We start from the raw sequence: 21,759 nt of genomic DNA, 5'->3' as shown, positions 1-21,759 counted from the left end.
TATGTATAGTTTATACATCCATATATCTATACACTATACACATACCAAAATAGTAATTTTTAACATTTTTGTCTGTCTGTTTGTTCCGGCTAATCTCAGGAACGGCTGGACCGATTTTTGACGGACCTTTCACTGACAGATAGCTGTTGTTATAAGGAGTAACTTAGGCGATTTTTTATACTTATATTCCCACAGGAACTTTAGGTTTAAAAGAAAAAACTCAATTACGCACGCTGGTGAAACCGTGGGGCGCAGCTAGTTTGACATAAAAATCAAACTTGAAGGACCTCCGCCTAGTCAGCTAGTAACAAAATAATAATTACAAAACACGTGGACACAAATAATCAACTGAGCACACACCCATCACGAAGCGTGAAAAAAAATATCGCCAAGGTCAATGCTCGCTTATCAGTCGTGTGATGTGATAGCGATGATTGTTTTAATTAGCACTGTACTTTATTTCTTAGCATCAACTAGTTAATGCTTGTGGCTTCACCCGTAATGTACCTGGATTAAAGTAGGCAGACATGGGGTATCTACGCAAGATTTCCCCAATTAAATAATAATAATAGTTAAAAAAAACTAAAAAACACGCTTTTTATAGAAAACCGAACTAAAAAATAGAAAATTTTTATCAAATTAGTGTATTGTCATCGGTCCTCAATAAATCTACAAAGTTTGAACGAAATCTGGCCGTTTAAAGTGGGTCAAAATCGCGCCCAAAGAAGTCGGTTACAAACATACAGGCAGGCCTCCGTCACTCGCTCAAGGTCGCGCTATAAGCGCCTACCGCACAGTAGGTCGGTACCGACCCAAGCGGCAGTTGGTTGGCACACGCGAGACTGCGCACCCGCGTCACGTTTCCCGCGCTCGCTACCAAGATGCCCGGTTATTGCGATGTGGACGGGTGTCGGGAGTTCGGAGTACGCTGTACGGAGTCGGAGCCACGCAGTAACAAAGAAACTCACAAACCTACCAGGCTACTTTTTATCCACGAGACACATATAGCGGGTCCACGCGGGTGAAACCGAAGGAAACAACTACTATCAATAAGATTTCATTTTTTTTATTGTATAATGTAAACAATAAAAAATTAAGTGTTTCAGCAACTCTGTGTTTAATTTACGCGCTCGGTACAACCTGTGGTACAAGTACAACCCTAAAGTTTTCGTTTGATGACGCAATCACGCGGCGTGCGCGGGAAACTCACTTCTCGGTGCGTGTTCGTATAGTACATTTCTTACTGCAGCCGAGTTGCGGCGCATTTTGTAGGTAAATATAGCGTAGGTATTTTAGCTTTTGTATGGGAGTGATGTATCTGTTACGAAGTAACTATTCTCTAATCTGTGATACAGGTGAAGCTAATATAAAGCGTGTAAAAAGGGTAGTCTGTAGTTATGTGATAATCTTTACAGTACCTATCCTACTAATATCTAGATCTACATATAATAATATCGTAGGAAAGTCAAAACTGTATTTTTACATATTAAAGTATCATACATTCATCCATGCATCCATGCTTCCAAAACATAAACTCACGATTATAATATACTAGATTTCCGCTCGCGGCTTCGCCCGCGTTTTCAAAGAAAAACTCGCATAGTTCCCGTTCCCGTGGGATTTCCGGGATAAAACCTATCCTATGTGTTAATCCAAGTTACCCTCTATATGTGTGCTAAATTTCATTGTAATCGGTTCAGTAGTTTTTACGTGAAAGAGTAACAAACATCCATACAAACTTTCGCATTTATAATATTAGTAGGACAAACTACTGATATTTTTTAAAAGAAACTGCCTTTGTCACTCCTTTAAAACTATGTAGCTTTCTACTTTTGCCAAAATTTTGGTTATTTTTTACAAACAAACCAATAATGTTTCATTTTTAATATTACTTATCTATTTACCTAGCTGATACCGGCATTACTATATACTTTATATTTTAACAGATGTTTAAATATTGATATAATCTACTGAACTACTTTTAAAACGACATTGTGGGCCATCTTCACAATTGAGAGCATTGGCCCAACAAATGATCGTCGATGTTTGACGTCATTACGGCGAATATGAATAAACAATATGTACAATGACGGCCGATCATAGACATTTAGGCTCTACAGTCTACACTATCGTAATTGCCTCTACTCGCCCAACCCTGCCCATTGTGAAGAACATTGAGCGCCCCTTGGCCCTTATATATTACTAGGTTCCCGCCCGCGGCTTCGCCCGCGCAGAACCGCGCAGTCAAAGAAAAACCCGCATAGTTCCCGTTCCCATGGGATTTCCGGGATTGCGTCACTTTCCCGGGATAAAAAGTAGGCTATGTGCTTTCTCGGGTATCAAAATATCTCCATACCAAATTTCATGAAAATTGGTTCAGTAGTTTAGGCGTGATTGAGTAACAGACAGACAGACAGAGTTACTTTCGCATTTATAATATTAGTATGGATTTGATTAACTGAAAATTATTTTATAAATAAGAAGTACAATTATTATTCCTTATGATGAATCCTGAATCGATGTAGTGTATATACTCTGTCCATTATATTATTTGCTTTTTGACAGCTTCACGCCTATGTAGGATTGTATTGTCTATGTTAAAATGTCATACAAATAATTATCGTACTTCATGGACAGGTCCCGCCCACTTAGTGATGCCTACACAGAATTATTCAATGATGGGTCGATACATTAAAATAATCGATAGAAATACTCTGTAAAATATATCCGATACAGAAAAACTCTTCTATTATGTTATATAATTTAAACGTAAAGACAACCAAATCGTAAGATAGAAACCAATAAATAATAAAATATTAGTTTAGTTTAGTTTTAACATACAATGCATAGATATGTGGTCTTATTATTACATATCTTATTAGTACGTTTACGTTGTAATTATTATTTACGTACCTGATTCGATTTATGATAATATTTTGAATTTATAATTGAAATGGTATCACAATCGATAATCTTTTGAACATCACTTCTGGTATCATCCGTCGAGCTGTCAAAAAGCAATTCTTATAGTGGACAGACTATATATAGTGTTTAGCGACGTATATAGTTTAAATTATCAACCGATTTAAAAAAAGGTCATTCCGAGGCGACGACTGTGACCTCTCGGCCACCGTAATTCGATCCCGCATTTATCGCCATTCCCCTGGCTAAGGGGGACAGGGGAATGGCGATAAATACGGGATCGAATCCCGCCTCATAATCGATTTTTTCTCTATTCTTTAAAAAATTATAATTATAAATTATAAACCATTGGAATGAAGACTAAAATATAAAAATCAAGGAGAAGGCTCTCAATTCGACTGTACTTATTATTGGATTTTTTACCTCATAACTTTCGACTGGGTGAATCGATTCGGATAAATCTTTTCATAATTGAATACTAGTATCTGCCATGTGGTCTCTTATAGTTCTGACAACTTGAAGGTTGTTTATTTTTGTAAATAAATAATTAACAATTTTTTTTATGTAGAGAGACTAGAGGCTAAAGTTTTAAAACTAAAGTGTTATAATACTTTCATTATATAATCTAACTAGCTTTCCGCCCGCGGCTTCGCCCGCTTTGTCTAAAACATAATAAATTATGTATGTACCTTGAATCTATCTATTAAAAAAACCGCATCGAAATCCGTTGCGTATGTTTTAAAGATTTAAGCATAAATAGGGACATAGGGACAGAGAAAGCGACTTTGTTTTATACTATGTAGTGAAAAGTTGTCTAACCTTTGTATTGAAAAGGAAAAACTATGCTATGAAGGTCTTGTTATAATTAACGATATCCTCAATACAGACACTCCTTAGGTCTTAAGATAAAACCTAATTGTTTTGACCTATGTCGCTTCACTAGTTTGAAGCCCCGGTTTTACTTTGACGCGCTTTTATTAGTTACACCTGTGTGTGTATGAAACCGAATCGTTTTTACATACTTTAATTTAATGTAAGAAACAGGAAAATAAATAATAAATATATCAGGACAATTTTCACACACGGCCCATACTAAGCTTTCGCTTGTATTATGGAAACCAGATGGCTGATAAACATACATATATGATTTTAAATAAAAACTTATATAGATAATTAACACCCAGACACAGAGCAAACATCTATGTTCATCACACAAATATTTGCCCCGGGTGGGAATCGAACCCACGACCAGTGGCTTGGAAGGCAGGGCCACTATCAACCAAGCCAACCGGCCAGTCAAAATGTAATAAACTGTTTTAAATAAGCAAAAAGAATTGCGAAGTAAATTGCAACTTTCAAAATTATAAAGCAGAAGAGTTTATTTGTTTGTTTGAACGCGTTAATCTCAGGAACCATGGGTCCGATTTGAAGAATGATTTCATAGTTAGATAGTCTATTCATCGAGGAAGGCTATAGGATATATAATATCATCACGCTAAACCGCAGGGCAGTTATTTACCTTAGGTAAAAATACCTTTCTAATGGTAATTTTTTTTTAATTTTCCGAGTTATTGACAACAAAAACATCATAAAATTAGTCTAAAACACACGGAACCAAAAATCAGTATTTACGGAACCCTAAACGTAAAACACTATTGGCCGACATATTACCGCGTCATTGCGCTCGTTGAACTGTCGGCCACCCGCGGCCACTGGCCGACGGACGTGACGTCACCGTGTCAATACACAAGATCCTTATTGGCCGTAATGGTGGTTAATTGTGTTGGGTAATAGGTACGATTAAACAAAAATAGAAAAAAGAGCGTGTGTGCCGTACACACGTGTCAGATGTGAAACTTCTATGGTAAGATTCAAAGATACCTACCAAAATCGTCGCCTTACTCCATGACGTGACGGTAATGACATGACGCGACCTTGAAATTTTACTCTCAACGGAATGTATACGGAAAGCGGAGAGCTATTTTATATTAAGATAGTAAGGATTTTCAAGAAGCGGGAAACGAACCCGCTGACTAAACAGTCAAGGTTGTTAACCACTGCAGTGATGCAGTGGTCGTTAACCCAAACTTATTTATTTATATTTATTCAATTAGACTTCTTCTAGAAGCATTTTTGAATCGCCATATCAGTTTTAACATTTACCACCCTGTTACTAATAATGCTCATTTTTGTTGAAGATAAAGTGGCTAATTACTTAATTGGTAATTACATTATCACTCGTTAATTAACAAATGTTTGCATGTTTGTCTCTCTATCACGCGAAAACCACTCAACACACTGATGAGTGACGATAGAACTATTATCACTCATGAGTGGTTTTCGCGTGACAGAGTGACAAACATACAAATATCGGTTGTTGTATTCGGGTATGTAAGTAATGAGTCACTACATAGTATAAAACAAAGTCGCCAAACCAACTATGCCAAGTTAGGTGTGAAAGGGATAAAAAACATACAGGCGTCATTCAACGTCATATTTTCTTGTTACAAGTTAATGGTCATAGTGCAATCTCCAGTGTATTAGATATAAGCTTCTTGGATAGAACTTATCCGTCCAATAAATTATTACACGATAATATTAAACTGTCAAATACGGGCAATTAGAATACCTTTTTAAAATGGTAGTTTTATACATTATTCGACGAATAAGTTTTAACCAAGGATTGAAAAATCAGCCCTAAGATAATAATATAATATCATACACTATTATATAACATCGGTTATTCTTATATATAAAATTCTCGTGTCACAATGTTAGTCTGCAATCTGCATACTCCTCCGAAACGGGTGGACCGATTTTCATGAAATTTTCTGTGCATATCGGGTAAGTCTGAGAATCGGCCAACATCTATTATTATTATTATATATATATTATTATATGTACCACGGGCGAAGCCGGGGCGGACCGCTAGTATTTTATATATATCAGTTATCTGATTGGCAGCGATTTAGCTTATCTACCAGAATCCTGCTAATATTATAATTACGAACGCGACATAAAGTTTGCGAGGATGGATCCAGTATGGATGGATGGATGTATGTTTGTTACGCGCTTTCACAAAAAAACGACTGGACGGTTTTAGATGTAACATTACAATAATATCTTATCCTACTAATTCGGTTATTCCTACTAATACTTAATCTTCTTCTTATATATAAAAATGAATCGCAAAATGTGTTGGTAAGCGCATAACTCGAGAACGGCTGAACCGATTTCGATAATTCTTTTTTTATTATATTCCTGGAAGTACGAGGATGGTTCTTATGTAGAGAAAACGTAAATATGTACCACGAGCGAAGCCGGGGCGGACCGCTAGTACTTAATATTATTATAAATGCGAAAGTTTGTGTGGAAGTGTATGTGTGTGTTTGTTACTCTTTCACGCAAATCCTACTGAACCGTATACAATGAAATTAAGCACACATATAGAGGGTACCTTGGATTAACACAGAGGATAGGTTTTATCCCAGAAATCCCACGGGAACGGGAACTATGCGGGTTTTTCTTTGAAAACGCGGGCGAAGCCGCGGGCGGAAAGCTAGTACACTATACATCAGTAACACATGAGCTATAGAAATACTTGCTTTTGCGGGTGAAACCGCGCGGCATAGCTACTATAAAATAAGCGTGACTTATCTCTATCCAAACATGGAAATACGTACGACGAAAAACTATTTTTAAACATGATTAAATATAATTATAACAATTTTTATCCGTTTGTCTGTACATACTTGTCCTGAGCAAATTCATTTCTCATCTTCTTTCTTCTTCTTCCTATATATAAAAATGAATCGCAAAATGTGTTGGTAAGCGCATAACTCGAGAACGGCTGAACCGATTTCGATAATTCTTTTTTTATTATATTCCTTGAAGTACGAGGATGGTTTTTATGTAGAGAAAACGTAAACATGTACCACGGGCGAAGCCGGGGCGGACCGCTAGTTATTTATAAAAAAATAAATATTTAAATGTAGTTTATAGACCTAGATTTTTTTAAATAAAAAGAACTCAATTCATTCTACCTTTACGTTTATTCACTTTTAAAATTTAATTTGATTATTAAAACTACTCGAAGTAATTAAAACTTTTATAAAATCTCTTGAGTTTCATCAAGAGATTTCCACATAGAGTAATTTATATTATACTAGCGGTCCGCCCCGGCTTCGCCCGTGGTACATATGAAAAATAGATGTTGGCCGATTCTCAGACTTACCCGATATGCACAGAAAATTTCATGAGAATCGGTCCACCCGTTTCGGAGGAGTAGGTATGCAGACTGTATAGGTAGTTATGTAGTGAGTTTATTTCCAACAGTTCATAGATAAAAAAGAACACACGTGTCAGAAGTGAAACTTCTTTGACAAGATTCCAAATCGTCGCCTTACTCCATGACGTGACGGTATTACCATGACGCGAACTTGAAATTTAACTCAACGCACTTAAATAAGTTTTACTTCAAAAAATAATTCATGGACAAATTCGCGGGAAAAGCTTGCATGTCATAAGTTAGGTCAATTCACACGAAGCGTCTAACAAGGAACTAATTATTGAGGCGTTTATGTAAACAAATATATGTATCATCATTGATAATAATGAACATGTTTTGACACTTTTAACCAACTTTAAAAAGGAGGTAAAAGTTTAATTTGATATTTTTGGTTTTTTGACATTCAAATGCTTTAGAAATACATATAAATTTATAAAGAATAGGAAAAAAAAATCTATTCTTTATAAATTTATAACAACACAAAAGAAAATCCAAAAAAAGCATAACCCACTTTTATAAGGAGAAAAATTAAACAAAAACATATATCTCAAGCAAGTAATAAAACACCCATAAAAAGTAAAAGTCATCTAACGACAGCCATGATTAATTTGCTATCTAACGTCAAAAGAATATTCTGAAGGAATGAATAATTATATCTCATTGGAAACCAGCCAAGATGTTTTTGGAAAATCGTTTTATATTACAGTCATATTATGATATCGACCGCCTCCTTGGTACAGTGGTTAACGCTGTAAAAAAAGGGGTTTCTTTCTCCACCGGGAATCGAACCCAGCCTGGGTTGAAATGAAAAAAAAATTATAACTACTACATATTTTGGATATGAATACTGCCAGAGATAGAATCAACGATTTTTTATGGTGTTTTTTCTCTATAAAAAATTATTACATAATCTAATTCTTCATTTTTTTGCACGCCTCATAAGCGAAGCGTTGAGGTGGGTACTACTGTCACTTCGCGCAAAACATCTGATTTTTCAAACTTAAAATGTCTTTATGTATCATACATTGCACTTGTAAGATAATACATACACACACATATTAAGAAAAAACACTATTTTTAACGTTCATGATATTTTTGATGTCATTTTTGTTATTTAAACTAGTTAAAAAACAGTTAAAAAAAGTTCTGTCTTGGACGTCCGTGTGTCTGTATGTGCGGATCCTTATTCTTGTTAACACGATAGCGACCGAAATACTTTACTAATCGAGTCTTTTTTTTTCTCTTACGCTTGAGTATGCTCAGGAATAGAACCCTTTCATTTTTCAGGGTCTGATTCGATGTGGTTTAATTGTTATTAAATAAACAAAAATAATAATTAATAAATAATTATTAAAAAAAAATTATGAGGCGTGCACTTTTTGGATTTTCCACATTATTTTTTTCTCTTACGCTTGAGTATGCTCAGGAATAGAACCCTTTCATTTTTCAGGGTCTGATTCGATGTGGTTTAATTGTTATTAAATAAACAAAAATAATAATTAATAAATATTTATTAAAAAAAAATTATGAGGCGTGCACTTTTGGATTTTCCAAATTATTTTGATCTATGTACAGTGAAATAGTTACTATTCCATTCTAATAATCTATATGCATTTTGTTCCAATAAAGAGCTACATCTTTACAGTGCAACATTTTATGCTACTTTATTTTATCCTGGGTCAATCTGGGCAAAGTAAGCAGCTTCTCTACACTAATATTATAAAGAGGAAAACTTTGTTTGTTTGTTTGTTTGTTTGTTTGATTGTAATGAATAGGCTCATAAACTACTGGACCGATTTTAAAAATTCTTTCACCATTCGAAAGCTACATTATCCACGAGTAACATAGGCTAGGTTTTATCCCGGAAATCCCACGGGAACGGGAACTATGCGGGTTTTTCTTTGAAAACGCGGGCGAAGCCGCAGGCGGAAAGCTAGTCATATATACAAATCATATCTCGTTAAACACAAATTAAGTCATATAAGCTATAGCTAGTATACAATAAATAATTATTATAGTAAAGAAAACTATAAAACACACTTATACTCTTGAAATTATTGTATTGTCACCTAACACCTATTTATTTATTTATTTATCAATTTAATATACCACACCAAGTAATATTTACAATTATACAAAGGTACATCAAAAGGTAGGTACATAACCTATCCTTGATAAGTATACAAAGGTTTGAATAAAATCTATCCGTTTAAGGGATCAAAATCGAGTTAAAAAGAGTCTGTTACATTCAAACATAAAAGCGAGTTAAAAACATCTTATCATTAGCAACAAGGCTAAACATTTAATTGTTCTAATCCTTTGTTTTGCAGATGACCATAATGCTTTGTAAATAAGAACTGAGATGTTCATATGAGTCATGTAACACATATATTATCGCTATATGCATAGTATGAGAGAAGAAGGCCAAATCCTGGCGTTTAGTAGCGCACGGTACCTAAACTCGCGAAGCGCAGGGTTGTCACTTGTCACATTGATATCTATACTAATATTATAATGCTGAAGAGTTTGTTTGTTTGAACGCGTTAATCTCGGGAACTACTGGTCCAATGTGAAAAATTCTTTCAGTGTTAGATAGCCCATTTATCGAGGCAGGCTATAGGCTATATATAACAGGAGCGGAGCACAGCTAGTTTTAAATAATTGTATAAACAAACACCGACCGCTCACAGCAATTATAGCGGCCCTCACGAGACCGGTTCATGAGAAGGAACCGAGCGGCGTTGTGTGCGTGCGTCAAGCTTGCGTACCTACATCAACGGGGGGCGTGGCCATGCGCCCTGCGTACATACAAACGGCTGGATGTACCTTTGATCGAAAATAACTTATTTGTTCTCTTTATACTATATGTTTGTATAAACCTTTAGATTATAATTTATCTCGCTCGTCGAAAAATTATGTGTAACTTTTGTTTGTTTTGCATCATCATAAGTCATGCATTACTATTTTATAGATTACTAGCGGTCCGCCCCGGCTTCGCCCGTGGTACATATGAAAAATAGATGTTGGCCGATTCTCAGACTTACCCGATATGCACAGAAAATTTCATGAGAATCGGTCCACCCGTTTTGGAGGAGTATGCAGACTAATATTGTGACACGAGAATTTTATATATAAGATTATATTGCCTTTGGTATTATTAACCTACACACAATTTGAATTAAAATGCTATCTCATAACTATTTACGAACCTAAATTAGGTACAGATAAGAAATTTGGTGTCAAGTGATGGATTAAAAATTATCTATGATTTTCGGAATTATGTATTCAGAAATATTATTATCAACTAGCTTGTTGCCCATGGTAAAGTGAAGTCCCATGTCCCCAAGTGGGGTAATGCGCAGATGCATTATGCATACATCTGTTTCACTGATCGATTTTCTTTAGGGACAAGTAGGTGATCAGCCTTCTGTGTCCTGCCAGATCTAGTGGACTTGAGAACATGGGACCTCACTTAAGACTTGGATAGCTAGATATATCTACAGAACAAGATTGTGTTTCAGGAATCATGGTTTCAAAGACAATTTCAATATTATTTTTATTTAAATTCACCATTCATTTTTATAAATAATCTATACTAATATTATAAAGCTGAAGAATTTGTTTATTTGAACATGCTAATCTCAGGAACTGCTGGTCCGATTTGAAAAATAATTTCGGTGTTAGATTGCCCATTTATCAAGGAAGGCTATAAGGTTATATATCATCACGCTAAGACCAACAGGAGTGGAGCAATGCGGGTAAAACTGCGGGGCACAGCTAGTTTATAAATATAGTACTTAAGATTAGATTCTTTAGTTTTGTTTTCCTGTCTTAGCATTGCTAATGATAATTAAATAGGTATTTCTTATAATTTTGTTTAACACAGATACATAATAGATTTACAAACTAGAGGCCAAATAACTTGTAATTAACAGGAAACAATACATTATAATGGATTTTGAAATATCTTAATCACCTACTTATATCTGACTAGGTGTCCGCCCGCGTTTTCAAAGAAAAACCCGCGTAGTTCCCGTTCCCGTGGGATTCCCGGGATAAAACCTATCCTATGTGTTAATCCAAGTTACCTTCTATATATTGTGTGCTAAATTTCATTGTAATCAGTTCAGTAGTATTTGCATGAAAGAGTAACAAACATACACATGTATCACTCTCACAAACTTTCGCATTTATAATATTATATAGTTTATAGTAGGATAGGACAATAACAACTTATCAATATTCATCTTTGACTTTTAAATATTCTAATATTATTCGCATAATTTTCAATACTTGTGATTATTATAATGCGTAAAACGATAAAATTGGTGAGATTCATAGAAATATGTAGATTTCATGGAAAATTTGTACTAACTTTGTCAGTTTATGTAAAATTTATAAACAGCTGTTTTATATTGTAGGAAAACTCCGTTTAACAATATTACGTAAAAACCTAATTTGTAAACACAACGTATCTAATAATCTAAACGATATGGCTAGCCTAAAACTCCCAACTAAATAGAATGTTGACAAAGATGAAAGATCATGCCTTCGATTCTACCAATTCATATCATGATTAAAGAGTCTGATAATACATACGTACCAATATTTTCAGTTACAAAAAAATAAAACACTTCACATCAACACCACCGATTTCGCCAACACCCATTTACACAAAATCAAAATTCACAATAAAAATAAATCCGATTTTTACTACATCACACACATCGTACGGTTCTTCAAACAATGAATGAAAAATATAAAAATGAATGGATCTCGATGAACGAGCGACATTCGACAACGTTTTGGCAACGTCATTTAGGCATGTACATTGTACGGTGATTATCGGTTAAAAATCGGTAATGTCATTAAATAATTGACGTGTTAGAATTTGTAAATTTCGAAAATTGGTATGTACTTGGTTTACATTTCATGAGATTTCAGCAGTAATTAAAAAATGTTGTGTGGTTTTATGAAACCACCGTAAAAGTGAAACTTAGGCACAAAATTATCGTATTTGTACGATAATTATCGTACGGTTCCAAACACTGCTTTATAGAATAATAATACCTACTCGGCAGCCGACCGTCACGCGACATGCGCTACACAGACCAAAAAGTTTGAGACGATGTAATAAAAGTTTCACTTTTAAAAAAAATTATTATAATAATTTCATACAACTATATCTTGTCCCATTTTAAGCGATTAGAAATAATCTACCTCAGGGCTCATTGCTTCAAATATGTACCTATTTAATAAATAAATATATTTATGCTATATTCTAAAAGGTGAACGTTAAAGATAAAAAGCATATTGTCTTCTGCTATTAATTGAAAAAAATAATGTTTATTAATTCATTGGCAATTGGTTATACTAATTTTTGTCCATATAATTGTTGATGTAGGTTAAAATAGTACCTAGGTATATTGGCTAGAGTATAATATGATAATCGTGCTGTTTATAAACATGAGCCTTTACGCCCGTTGCCGTTTCAATAACACTGGTAATTAATACATTCGTAATTTTGCCACTCATTTAAAATGACCATAATCACGTTCTTATTTATAATTTTAAGTGTATTCCATCTCTTAAAATTTTCACACGAAATAAGAATTGATGCTGAATCTTTGAATGTTCTGCCTGACTATGATTTTAGTTGGATAAAAGACAAGGAAAATGGGTTACGCAGACGATTCTTAGATAAAAAGATAGAAAAGCAAGACCAAGATTACCGAATAAAACTATTTGATAAACTGTCTAAAACTAATGTTTATGCTGATGATATATTGCATAGTGAAATAAGTAAAACAAATCCACGTTTTAAGTATTTAAAAAAATATGAAACCTTATACCGCAAATTTTTGTCCATGAAAGGAGTGAAGTATGTTTACAAAAGAGATTTTTTCTGGAGAACATGGCGCTTGATAAATAACACGAATAATACAGTTATTTGCTATAAGTATAACAGTTTTAATTCATCAAGTTCTCAGTGTGGATATTGGGTATGTTATATTTTTATGAGTTCTTGTACATTTTAGAATACATAAACGTCTCTATCTAAATTTCTCCCTATCTAAGATAAAATCCAAGCATTGTACCGTGTACGTCTAAATACGTTGAAATGACCCTCTACGATATCCTTAACGATATCCTTATTCTCTATCACAGGTTATAGAAGAGAAGCCTCCACCGTGTCCATATGAAATATTTTCTTTAACCGATTCCAAAACGCTATGCGTTGTAAATTATACGGGATTTCATAACGCTTCACAATCTTGCCCTTCAAAAATACACCTCGAAGAATTGTTGGAAACTTGTAATAATCCGATAATGACGAAATGGAGGATTCAAAGGAATTACAGTGCTGCGGATCAGAGTGCAATCGATGTTTGTCAAGGAAGTGAGAGTTGCGAAATGACTACCATATACACGGTACGAATTATTATATACTTTACCGTATGTAAGTTTTTATATGATATGAATCTACAAACATGTAGTCCCTTCGTTGATACATGCATGTTATGAAAAAAGACCTACACGGCTTAGGCTTTTCTTGTTATAATTATTGTGAATATGAATATCAAATAGTATGACGACAATTCAAAAAAACAAAAACAGAAAAAAAATGAAGATCGAAATCGCTCATTAAGTGCATGTACCGAGCGAGCATGCTTTTTTTAGCGTTTTCGATATTTGAGGGTAAAATTATGAATATTATTTTCACGTTAATTGAAAAGTAACCAATTTTTTTACAGATTAACAAGGATTCAATAATATTCAGATTAATTAATTCCACAAATCACATATTCTACTCCCGCGTCATGAAAAGCGGGAGCAAAAATTATGCTTGTGATGAAGATTGTGGTTACTTTAATCCACTTACACAAGCTATCAGAAAAACTAACCAACATTTAGTACTAAATTTATTAAATTACAATCCAAAAAATAAAAGAGAAGATATTATTTCAAAAAAGCTCGTCAACAAGAGTAAAACGTTAACGACTAACGATCCTTTAAAAAAATCGGTTTTTAAATATGGACCTCACTACATACAAGTGTCAAAAATGCAGTACACAGATAAAAAACCGATTAAAGTCAACAATTCGAAATCTCTATGCAAAATACTTCAAGATTCATATTTGGATGTGAAAGAAAATTACTCTGATTATGATTTTTAAACATTTATTTAACATGCTTTTTTTATAAGTTACAAAATACGTTATTTCTTAATATAAAACATTTAAACATTTATATTGTCTTTGATTAAAACTTTACCAATAAATTTTATTACAAAAATATTCCTTACTTAGATAAATATTACTATGTAAAGAGAATAAAAACTATTCATAAACGTTATAGCACAATTGAACCAGATCCATGTCTCTAAAATATAGCTATACATTAAAAGGAATATTATAATTTTTTAAAACTTAATACAATTTTATTCTAAATACTCGTCAAGTAAAAACGTCCATATAAAATATTGATTGCACTAATAGTCGTTAATACAGAATCAAAATCGTAATAACTTCTTTAAGAAATAAACCATTATTTACTAGCTGTGTCCCGCGGTTTTACCTGCATTGCTCTGCTCCTATTGGTCTTAATGTGATGATATTATATAACCTACTAGCGGAACGCCCCGGCTTCGCCCGTGGTTCATGTTTATGTTTTCTCTCAATAAGAACCATCCTCGTACTTCAAGGAATATTATAAAAAAAGAATTAAGTATCGAAATCGGTCCACCCGTTCACACGTGATGCCGTGACCAAGTAAAACGGGTTTCATTTTTATACATATATATATATATATATAGATTAGCCTTCCTTGATTAAATATATTTTCAAATCAGACCATGCTTCCTGTAAATTGTAATAAATTGATCCATCAAGCAAGTTCTATCCTATTATTATTATATAAATTCTGTACAGTTCTGGATACATTTAAAAGTTTTCATATAAAACAACTTCTAAAATAGTTTATTCTCTTGCAAAGTACAGTAAAGCATACTAACGCACACATAATTAGACGTCGATTGCATGATTCAGCTTTTCTGATTGAAACAGAAAAAACTGAATTCTGTCAATGTTAACAGTAAATTCTAGCTAAATGGCCACATTTCAGGCCTCTCCCTGAGCGCCTTAAGTATTTACAACCATTTTCTTAATATTGTTAGGTCTAACAATATTACATTTTGATATTTTGGTTGTATTGCACTCAAATGATTTACGTTTATGATTTCTCAACATATAAGGTCGACTAAACGACTTTTTACATCTTTTACATTGATGATACCGTATTTTCAAGTGCACTTCTCGTATATGCTTAACTAGGCTCTTTTTCAACATCTCTTGTTTACAATAATCACAGATAACCATAGAATAATTTATCAATTTATTCGATGACACTGTTTTCGTAACTTCTTTTTTAACTTCAAATGTCTCTGGCTTGATTTCACACTTTTTTATCATCAACACATTGTTCTTGACTTTTTTTATCTGTACAAAGGTGTCCTTCATTTTCTCGACCCAGCAGTCGTTGACCGATTTTCTTAAGTATGTAGGCTCGGTATTGCTAGTTGAGTCAAAATGTTCTTTCCATGCATGATGGAGTAACAACCTTCGTTCTGTATACGTTTTCTTGCATGCAACACACGAAAATGTCTTTTTAGAATGGCCCTTGATACTCGAATCGTGGGCCGTTTTTATATGGCGCAATATCGAGATTTTACTATGGAATTCTTCGTTACAATAATCGCAAATACATTTTGAGTATTTGATGCAGTTTCGTAAATGTTTGTTGTAAAGGTCGTATCGGTAAAATGTTAGGTGACATATATCACATTTACAGCGAGCTGGTACTTCTCTGTGCGTAAATAAATGGGCTTTTATATTACACAAGGGTCCTTTTATAATTTTCATGCAAATTTTGCAAATAGTTTCTTGAACTTTTCTCTGTCTCTTCGCCATTGAGCACGGGTAGTTAGTGTAAATGATGTATTAAACAATCAACAAACAAAAATTAAACAAAATAAAAAGGCAACAAAATTAGAATAAAGTAAATAAAATATTACTTTATTATTTACTACATTGCGTTTATTTTATATTCTTACATGAATACAAATGTCAATGTCAAATGTCATTCTTGAATCTTGACATTGTTTTTTTTTTTGAAGATTAAATGGCCTGGTTACAGGACTATATGACAATCTTGATACTGATGTCTCATATCAACATTCGTGGATATAAGAATATGTTCAAGATACGTTATATACGCTAAACGAGCTTACGATAGAATATATAAATTATATTATATTATCCTACTAATATTATAAATGCGAAAGTTTGTGAGGATGTGTATTTGTTATTCTTTCACGCAAATACTACTGAACCGATTTCAATTAAATTAAGCACACATATAGGTTACTTGGATTAACATATAGGATATGTTTTATCCCCGAAATCCCACGGGAACGGGAACTATGCTGCTTTCTCTTTGAAAACGCGAGCGAAGCTGCGGGCGGAAAGCTAGTATTATCTATGGCTGAAATTTACGACAAGATTCATATTGTTGATCCATAATCTTGATCATAATAATAAAGTGGGTCGGTTCGACCTCGCTCTGTGATCGAATTTTTCTATTCTTTAAATATTTGTAGCAAAATTTGGCTTTTCGGAAATGGGATGTCGCTATTTTCAATGTTTCCAAAATAAATAGGTAGGTAAAATAATGGAATGTAATTATAACTAAGTAAGAACCAGTTTTATTACTTTAGTAAGTAATATTTTAAGGAAAAAACTTATATATCGCATTCCAGCCGAGTCTCAAGTTAACTCGTACAGGTTATACCTATATTTCTATACTAGCTTTACACCGCGGCTTCGCCCGCGTTGCCTTAACCATAACATATTATAGGTATTATTTTAAAACAAAAAACATGGATTGATCCAAAAGTAATGATAATCAACATTAAACAACGTGATTATAATTAAATTAATTATGTGTTGAGTATTGTATGAGAACTACATAGTCTCATAGATAGACAATACTCTTTGTTCTTTTTTTTGAAGTGAAAACTACTTTAGCGGCGTTAAGCACTTTTTCTGTAATGGGTATAAAGTTTTAAACTCGCGCCAGGACACGTGACCTGATCGAAAAAGCGTAAGACGGATACCATTCCAAAATATCAAACATACTCAACGTTAATAATCAAGTTTTCACTTCTGCCGGCACTCCCGGAGTGCAACCCGTCTTTTTTTAATCTGAATTCTTCCTAAAAAAAAACATTGTGTTCATCAAATTCATCCAAAAATCCCGTAATATCAGGCGCTCTCGTCGTCAATTTTTTTGCCTCGAATATACTATTATCTTAGACTCTATAGTCTGGCCAGCCAAAGCTGAACCCAGTAAAAGGCGGCAAATTTAAAAAATATCTGGTCCATATTTTTTTAAATTTGCCGCCTTTTACTGTCCATCGGCTTAGTTAGGAAAAAAAATTGATACTTTTGATATTCTTAGAGGTGATCATAGTATATGAGTACATTGGGTACACAACAAATCAGGATTTAAAAGTAATTAAAGGATGTGGTAGCCCTGTCAATAAAACATTTGACTTACATTTTTTTTTTGTATTTACTAATCATTGTAACTCTTTGTATTTACTAATAATTATCATAACTAAAAGCTGCCGCACAGCATTTTTTATAGTTTTACCCATATTTCAACACTAAAATCAATAAATTCGCAAATAATTTGAACCTTTTTCAACAAAACTGACAACTAACTACGCAGAAACTCCATGATAACATTCATAGTGTGGCCGCTACAAAAAACACTGGGTTCAGCTTTGGCTGGCCAGACTCTAAACAGTGTTATAACATAGTATAATGTAAAAAGAGAAGTAGGCCAGCTCCTAAACTCACGCTGGTGTGGTCTGACCTTACATTAATATTTAATACTTAAATAGCATCGTAACGGTATAAGTTTTGTGTCACCATAAAAACAATTTTAAATTTCACAGGACATAAAATTTGGAAGCAATAAAATTTTATACTTAGTCAATTGTATTTAAAACTACATAATCATTAATCATAAGTGCGTAATAAGAAAAAAATGTTTGCGGTTATATTATGTATTTTTATTTCAGGTAAGCAAAAACAAATAAATAGATTAAACAATTTAGTCCGGGATACATCGCCCATTTTTGCAAGTGATTACTATCAAGCTAATTTTTCGTGAGTAGCTTTATTTTGATGAGATGCCCAATAATTTCATGTACAAAACTCTCGATTGTGGTAGCTACCAGAGGAAACAAGGATAAAATATTTTGATTTGATGGTTCTCAAATATTAATTACTAACTGAATGTTTTTTTTTTGTTCAATCTCAAGATAATTATCTAAATTATTCGAAAAAATATTTGTCCTACAAAATCTATGGTTTGATCAAAGAGTCCCCCTTTCCAATGTGTATCGATAACGAAGTCATCATAAATGATTACTAACCAGCTGATTTTTTTATTTTCATTTATTTAATACTTATATAATTCAACAGACATATTGTCCTACAAATTGCGTAATAAATATTTGAGAACCGTCAAATCAAAAATTTTTATCCTTGTTACCTCTGTAAGCTACCACAATCAGGAGTTTCGTACATGAAATTATTGGGCATCTCATCAAAATAAAGCTACTCACGAAAAATTAGCTTGATAGTAATCACTTGCAAAAATGGGCGATGTATCCTGGACTAATTTTAATGAGTTCTAGGGTTGAACTTAATGTTTGTTCGAAGTTAGGTAATCATTTGTAAATAGGCATTTAAAAAATTGCTGATGCGTATTCTACAATATTGTCTTATTTTAAGGAGTAATACAATCGAATTCATATGTATTGGTGCAAATTCGGAAATCTAATAATCAGTCAGATGTCGATGCTTTGATACATAAAGTTGTACCGAAAAATACTGAAGATATCAGCGCGCGAAAACATTCCAATGACAGGAAGAATACAGATAAAAAATATAATACCAGAGACAATTTCGTAGTGGCGGTAAAAACAGATCATAGACAATCGAATGAAGACGGCGGGCAGTTGGAAAATAGCATTGTGGATTTTTTCAAAACATTGTTGGATAATTCACCCAATTATAGATCGAAAACCGGTTTAAGTGAGTTTGGTGAAGTATTTTGAATTCTTATGTAAAGCTTGATAAAGCTTAAATACATACAATAAAATACATACATAAATCTAGTATTTTAATAAATTACTTTTCTCTCTAAATTACTTTTAATAAATGGGTCATTTTCAAAATATTTGTACATCACGAAATTGTCAGTAAACTGTTTCGTTAGGAAATGTCAGGAAGTTGTAAAAGTAAGGCTGTATTCAGAATAAGGTAACTAATATTACATATAAAAAAGTAAGAAGTCACTAGTTAAAAAAAATATATTTTTAGTTACAAAATAATCAAGAAACAATTTTTATAATTCTCTGTTTGGTTTTCCTTTTATTTTCTTCTATCATTAGCTTCTTTCCATTTTTGTCTTCGAGCTTCTTTTTCACTGTCATTAAGATCTGGTATTTTTCTTTGTCTTTGTTTCACTTTCTCGAGGTGTTTTTTCCTTTTCTTTTCATATTTTTCAGGGTTTTGCTTTTTTAGTTTTTCAATGTATTTTTTTGCCGTTCGGCACCGGTTAGCGGCATTCTGAAACTAAAAAAAGCTGTTGGATATATGTATTTTGAATAAAAATAAAAACAAAAGTAAGCATCACTCGTGTGGGTGGAAAAGCGATCAACACTAAATGCAATAAGGCAAGCGTTATCCCATCAGAAACCACTTGTAAAATTGGAGGCCAAGACTCACTGATCCGCTTTCACTATAAAAAAGTTATCAGATCCCAGGAAAAGTCAAGTCCCTAAGCCCGACTTTACTAACCCTACATCATGGTTTAAAAAAGTATGGCCTGTAGTTACAAAAAAATAATCTTGAGAGATTTATTGTTTTTCTCCTTTATTTTTATTCGTTACATTAATTTAACACACATTTTAATATCTTATTTTCATACTTTACACATGAGACCACAGCTTTACCGTCTACAATTTACTGACGTCAGTAAATGTCAAGAAATTGTTCGTCAGTAACATGTAAAAAATAACCTAAGAAACACTTTTACACAAAACATAATCACATTTACCATTAGATTGAAAGTGTAATCTATTACTCTAGTCATAATTTAAGTATATTAAAATTGCGGTAGGTGAATTCTTCAAAATGTACTTACTTTTGTTGAGAATACGTCGTTAGGAAAATGTAACTAAATTTTTTGCACAGCACACTACAGGACTTCTTCCATGTCTGGACGACGAACAAAATGGCGGCGCGTTAATGTGACCTTACTTTTCGTGACATGACCAGTTTTGCCAATGATTAGAGTTAGATTCCTCTTCTTTGTGATACAAGAAGTTGGTTAATTATGTCAATAAATCAGTGTCACGAAATTGTAACGATTGATAGGGACATTTTATAATATGTCATTCTTCGTTTATTTAAGGTAATTTAAATAGTTTAATCTATCAGATATAACACTTCAAACATTGCTTTTTAATTATGATACAAAAAAATAGGAAGTTTCATACAAAAATTCTGATAAAAATATTGGTTTCCATTGTCGTCCACATGGGGGACAATAAAAAAATGTATGGAGCTTTTTTTGTTACTTTATTTTCACATTAAATTTATGTAAGAATTTGAATCGCAATTCATTGCTTTTCATCAGAAATGATATGCAGTATGCTTAAGTTTAGTCTGTAAAACGTTAACAATGATTTATTTCAGTCGTAACCATATATTTTTCGAAGATTTTTTAGGGGGACAAACATTTTGTAGTAATGTACAATTATTTTGAAAACGACCCAAATACTCAAAAATCAAAATACCCTAGTTACATTACAAACACTCCTTTGTAGATTCAGTTTTATAACACACATTTTGTAATCGAAGCACACAAAATATAAATTTGCATTTTCTAAACTGTTCTAAATATAAAATTAGTATTTTTAATTTTCTCTTAAATGTTAGATTCTATATTTCAATCTGTAGGTAGGTATAACATTTATTAATTTCAGAGCCAGAAATAGTCCAATTTCGTAGCGGAAAATCATCAACAATGTACGAAATAAACACGGACACAATTTTGTCGACTGTACAAGAATTGCTAGCATCGAAAAAGTTTCGTAAATATGCTGACACACTTGCGAGTAAAGCGGCGATTATTTACCGCGCTATTAAAGAAGAAATGCGCAAGGAATAGACAATAAAACTTTAAATAACATCACCATTTTATTATTTTTAAAACGAAATATTATTTTTAGTAATTCAAGTTCGGTATATTTTATTAAACTCAAACTCAAACTCAAACATTCATTTATTCAATTAGACAACTATTTAGTAGCACTTTCGAATCGTCATTACATAGTATTTTTAACATTTACCACCGATTCGGAAAGCAGTATCTATGGTGAAGAATCGGCAAGAAACTCCATAGTTGCT

General features: G+C 33.0%; 3 protein-coding genes and 1 long non-coding RNA gene across 5 annotated transcripts in view; 2 read left to right on the top strand and 2 right to left on the bottom strand.

The window, feature by feature from the left end:
* Positions 1-12,013, bottom strand: part of hrm (solute carrier family 16 member hermes) — a 43,084-nt gene extending 31,071 nt beyond the window's left edge. The window contains exon 1 of one of the 2 annotated variants that reach the window (XM_089713854.1): positions 11,814-12,013. The gene's annotated coding sequence lies outside the window, so the exon portion shown is untranslated. The remainder of the gene's footprint in view (positions 1-11,813) is intronic. The other variant, XM_089713856.1, reaches the window with a different exon arrangement.
* Positions 12,014-12,996: 983 nt separating this feature from the next.
* Positions 12,997-14,587, top strand: LOC149475074 (uncharacterized). Its single transcript, XM_089713917.1, has 3 exons — positions 12,997-13,212; positions 13,379-13,642; positions 13,966-14,587. Exons 1-3 carry the CDS (start codon positions 13,078-13,080, stop codon positions 14,386-14,388), a joined length of 822 nt encoding a protein of 273 aa, XP_089570043.1. The 5' UTR covers positions 12,997-13,077; the 3' UTR covers positions 14,389-14,587.
* A 166-nt stretch (positions 14,588-14,753) lies between these two features.
* Positions 14,754-21,759, bottom strand: part of LOC149475068 (uncharacterized) — an 87,342-nt gene continuing 80,336 nt past the window's right edge. The window contains exon 2 of the long non-coding RNA XR_016318143.1: positions 14,754-14,902. This is a non-coding gene — a long non-coding RNA (uncharacterized LOC149475068). The remainder of the gene's footprint in view (positions 14,903-21,759) is intronic.
* LOC149475073 (uncharacterized) lies at positions 18,939-21,525 on the top strand. Its single transcript, XM_089713726.1, has 3 exons — positions 18,939-18,947; positions 19,131-19,377; positions 21,336-21,525. Exons 1-3 carry the CDS (start codon positions 18,939-18,941, stop codon positions 21,518-21,520), a joined length of 441 nt encoding a protein of 146 aa, XP_089569852.1. The 3' UTR covers positions 21,521-21,525.

The sequence above is a fragment of the Colias philodice genome, chromosome 31 (assembly GCF_061535455.1).
Source record: "Colias philodice isolate Cphi_HAF_F1 chromosome 31, ilColPhil1 Martin Lab GWU primary, whole genome shotgun sequence".
In the NCBI taxonomy this organism is placed as follows: Eukaryota; Metazoa; Arthropoda; class Insecta; order Lepidoptera; family Pieridae; genus Colias; species Colias philodice.
This window is presented reverse-complemented; position numbering and strand designations above follow the sequence as displayed.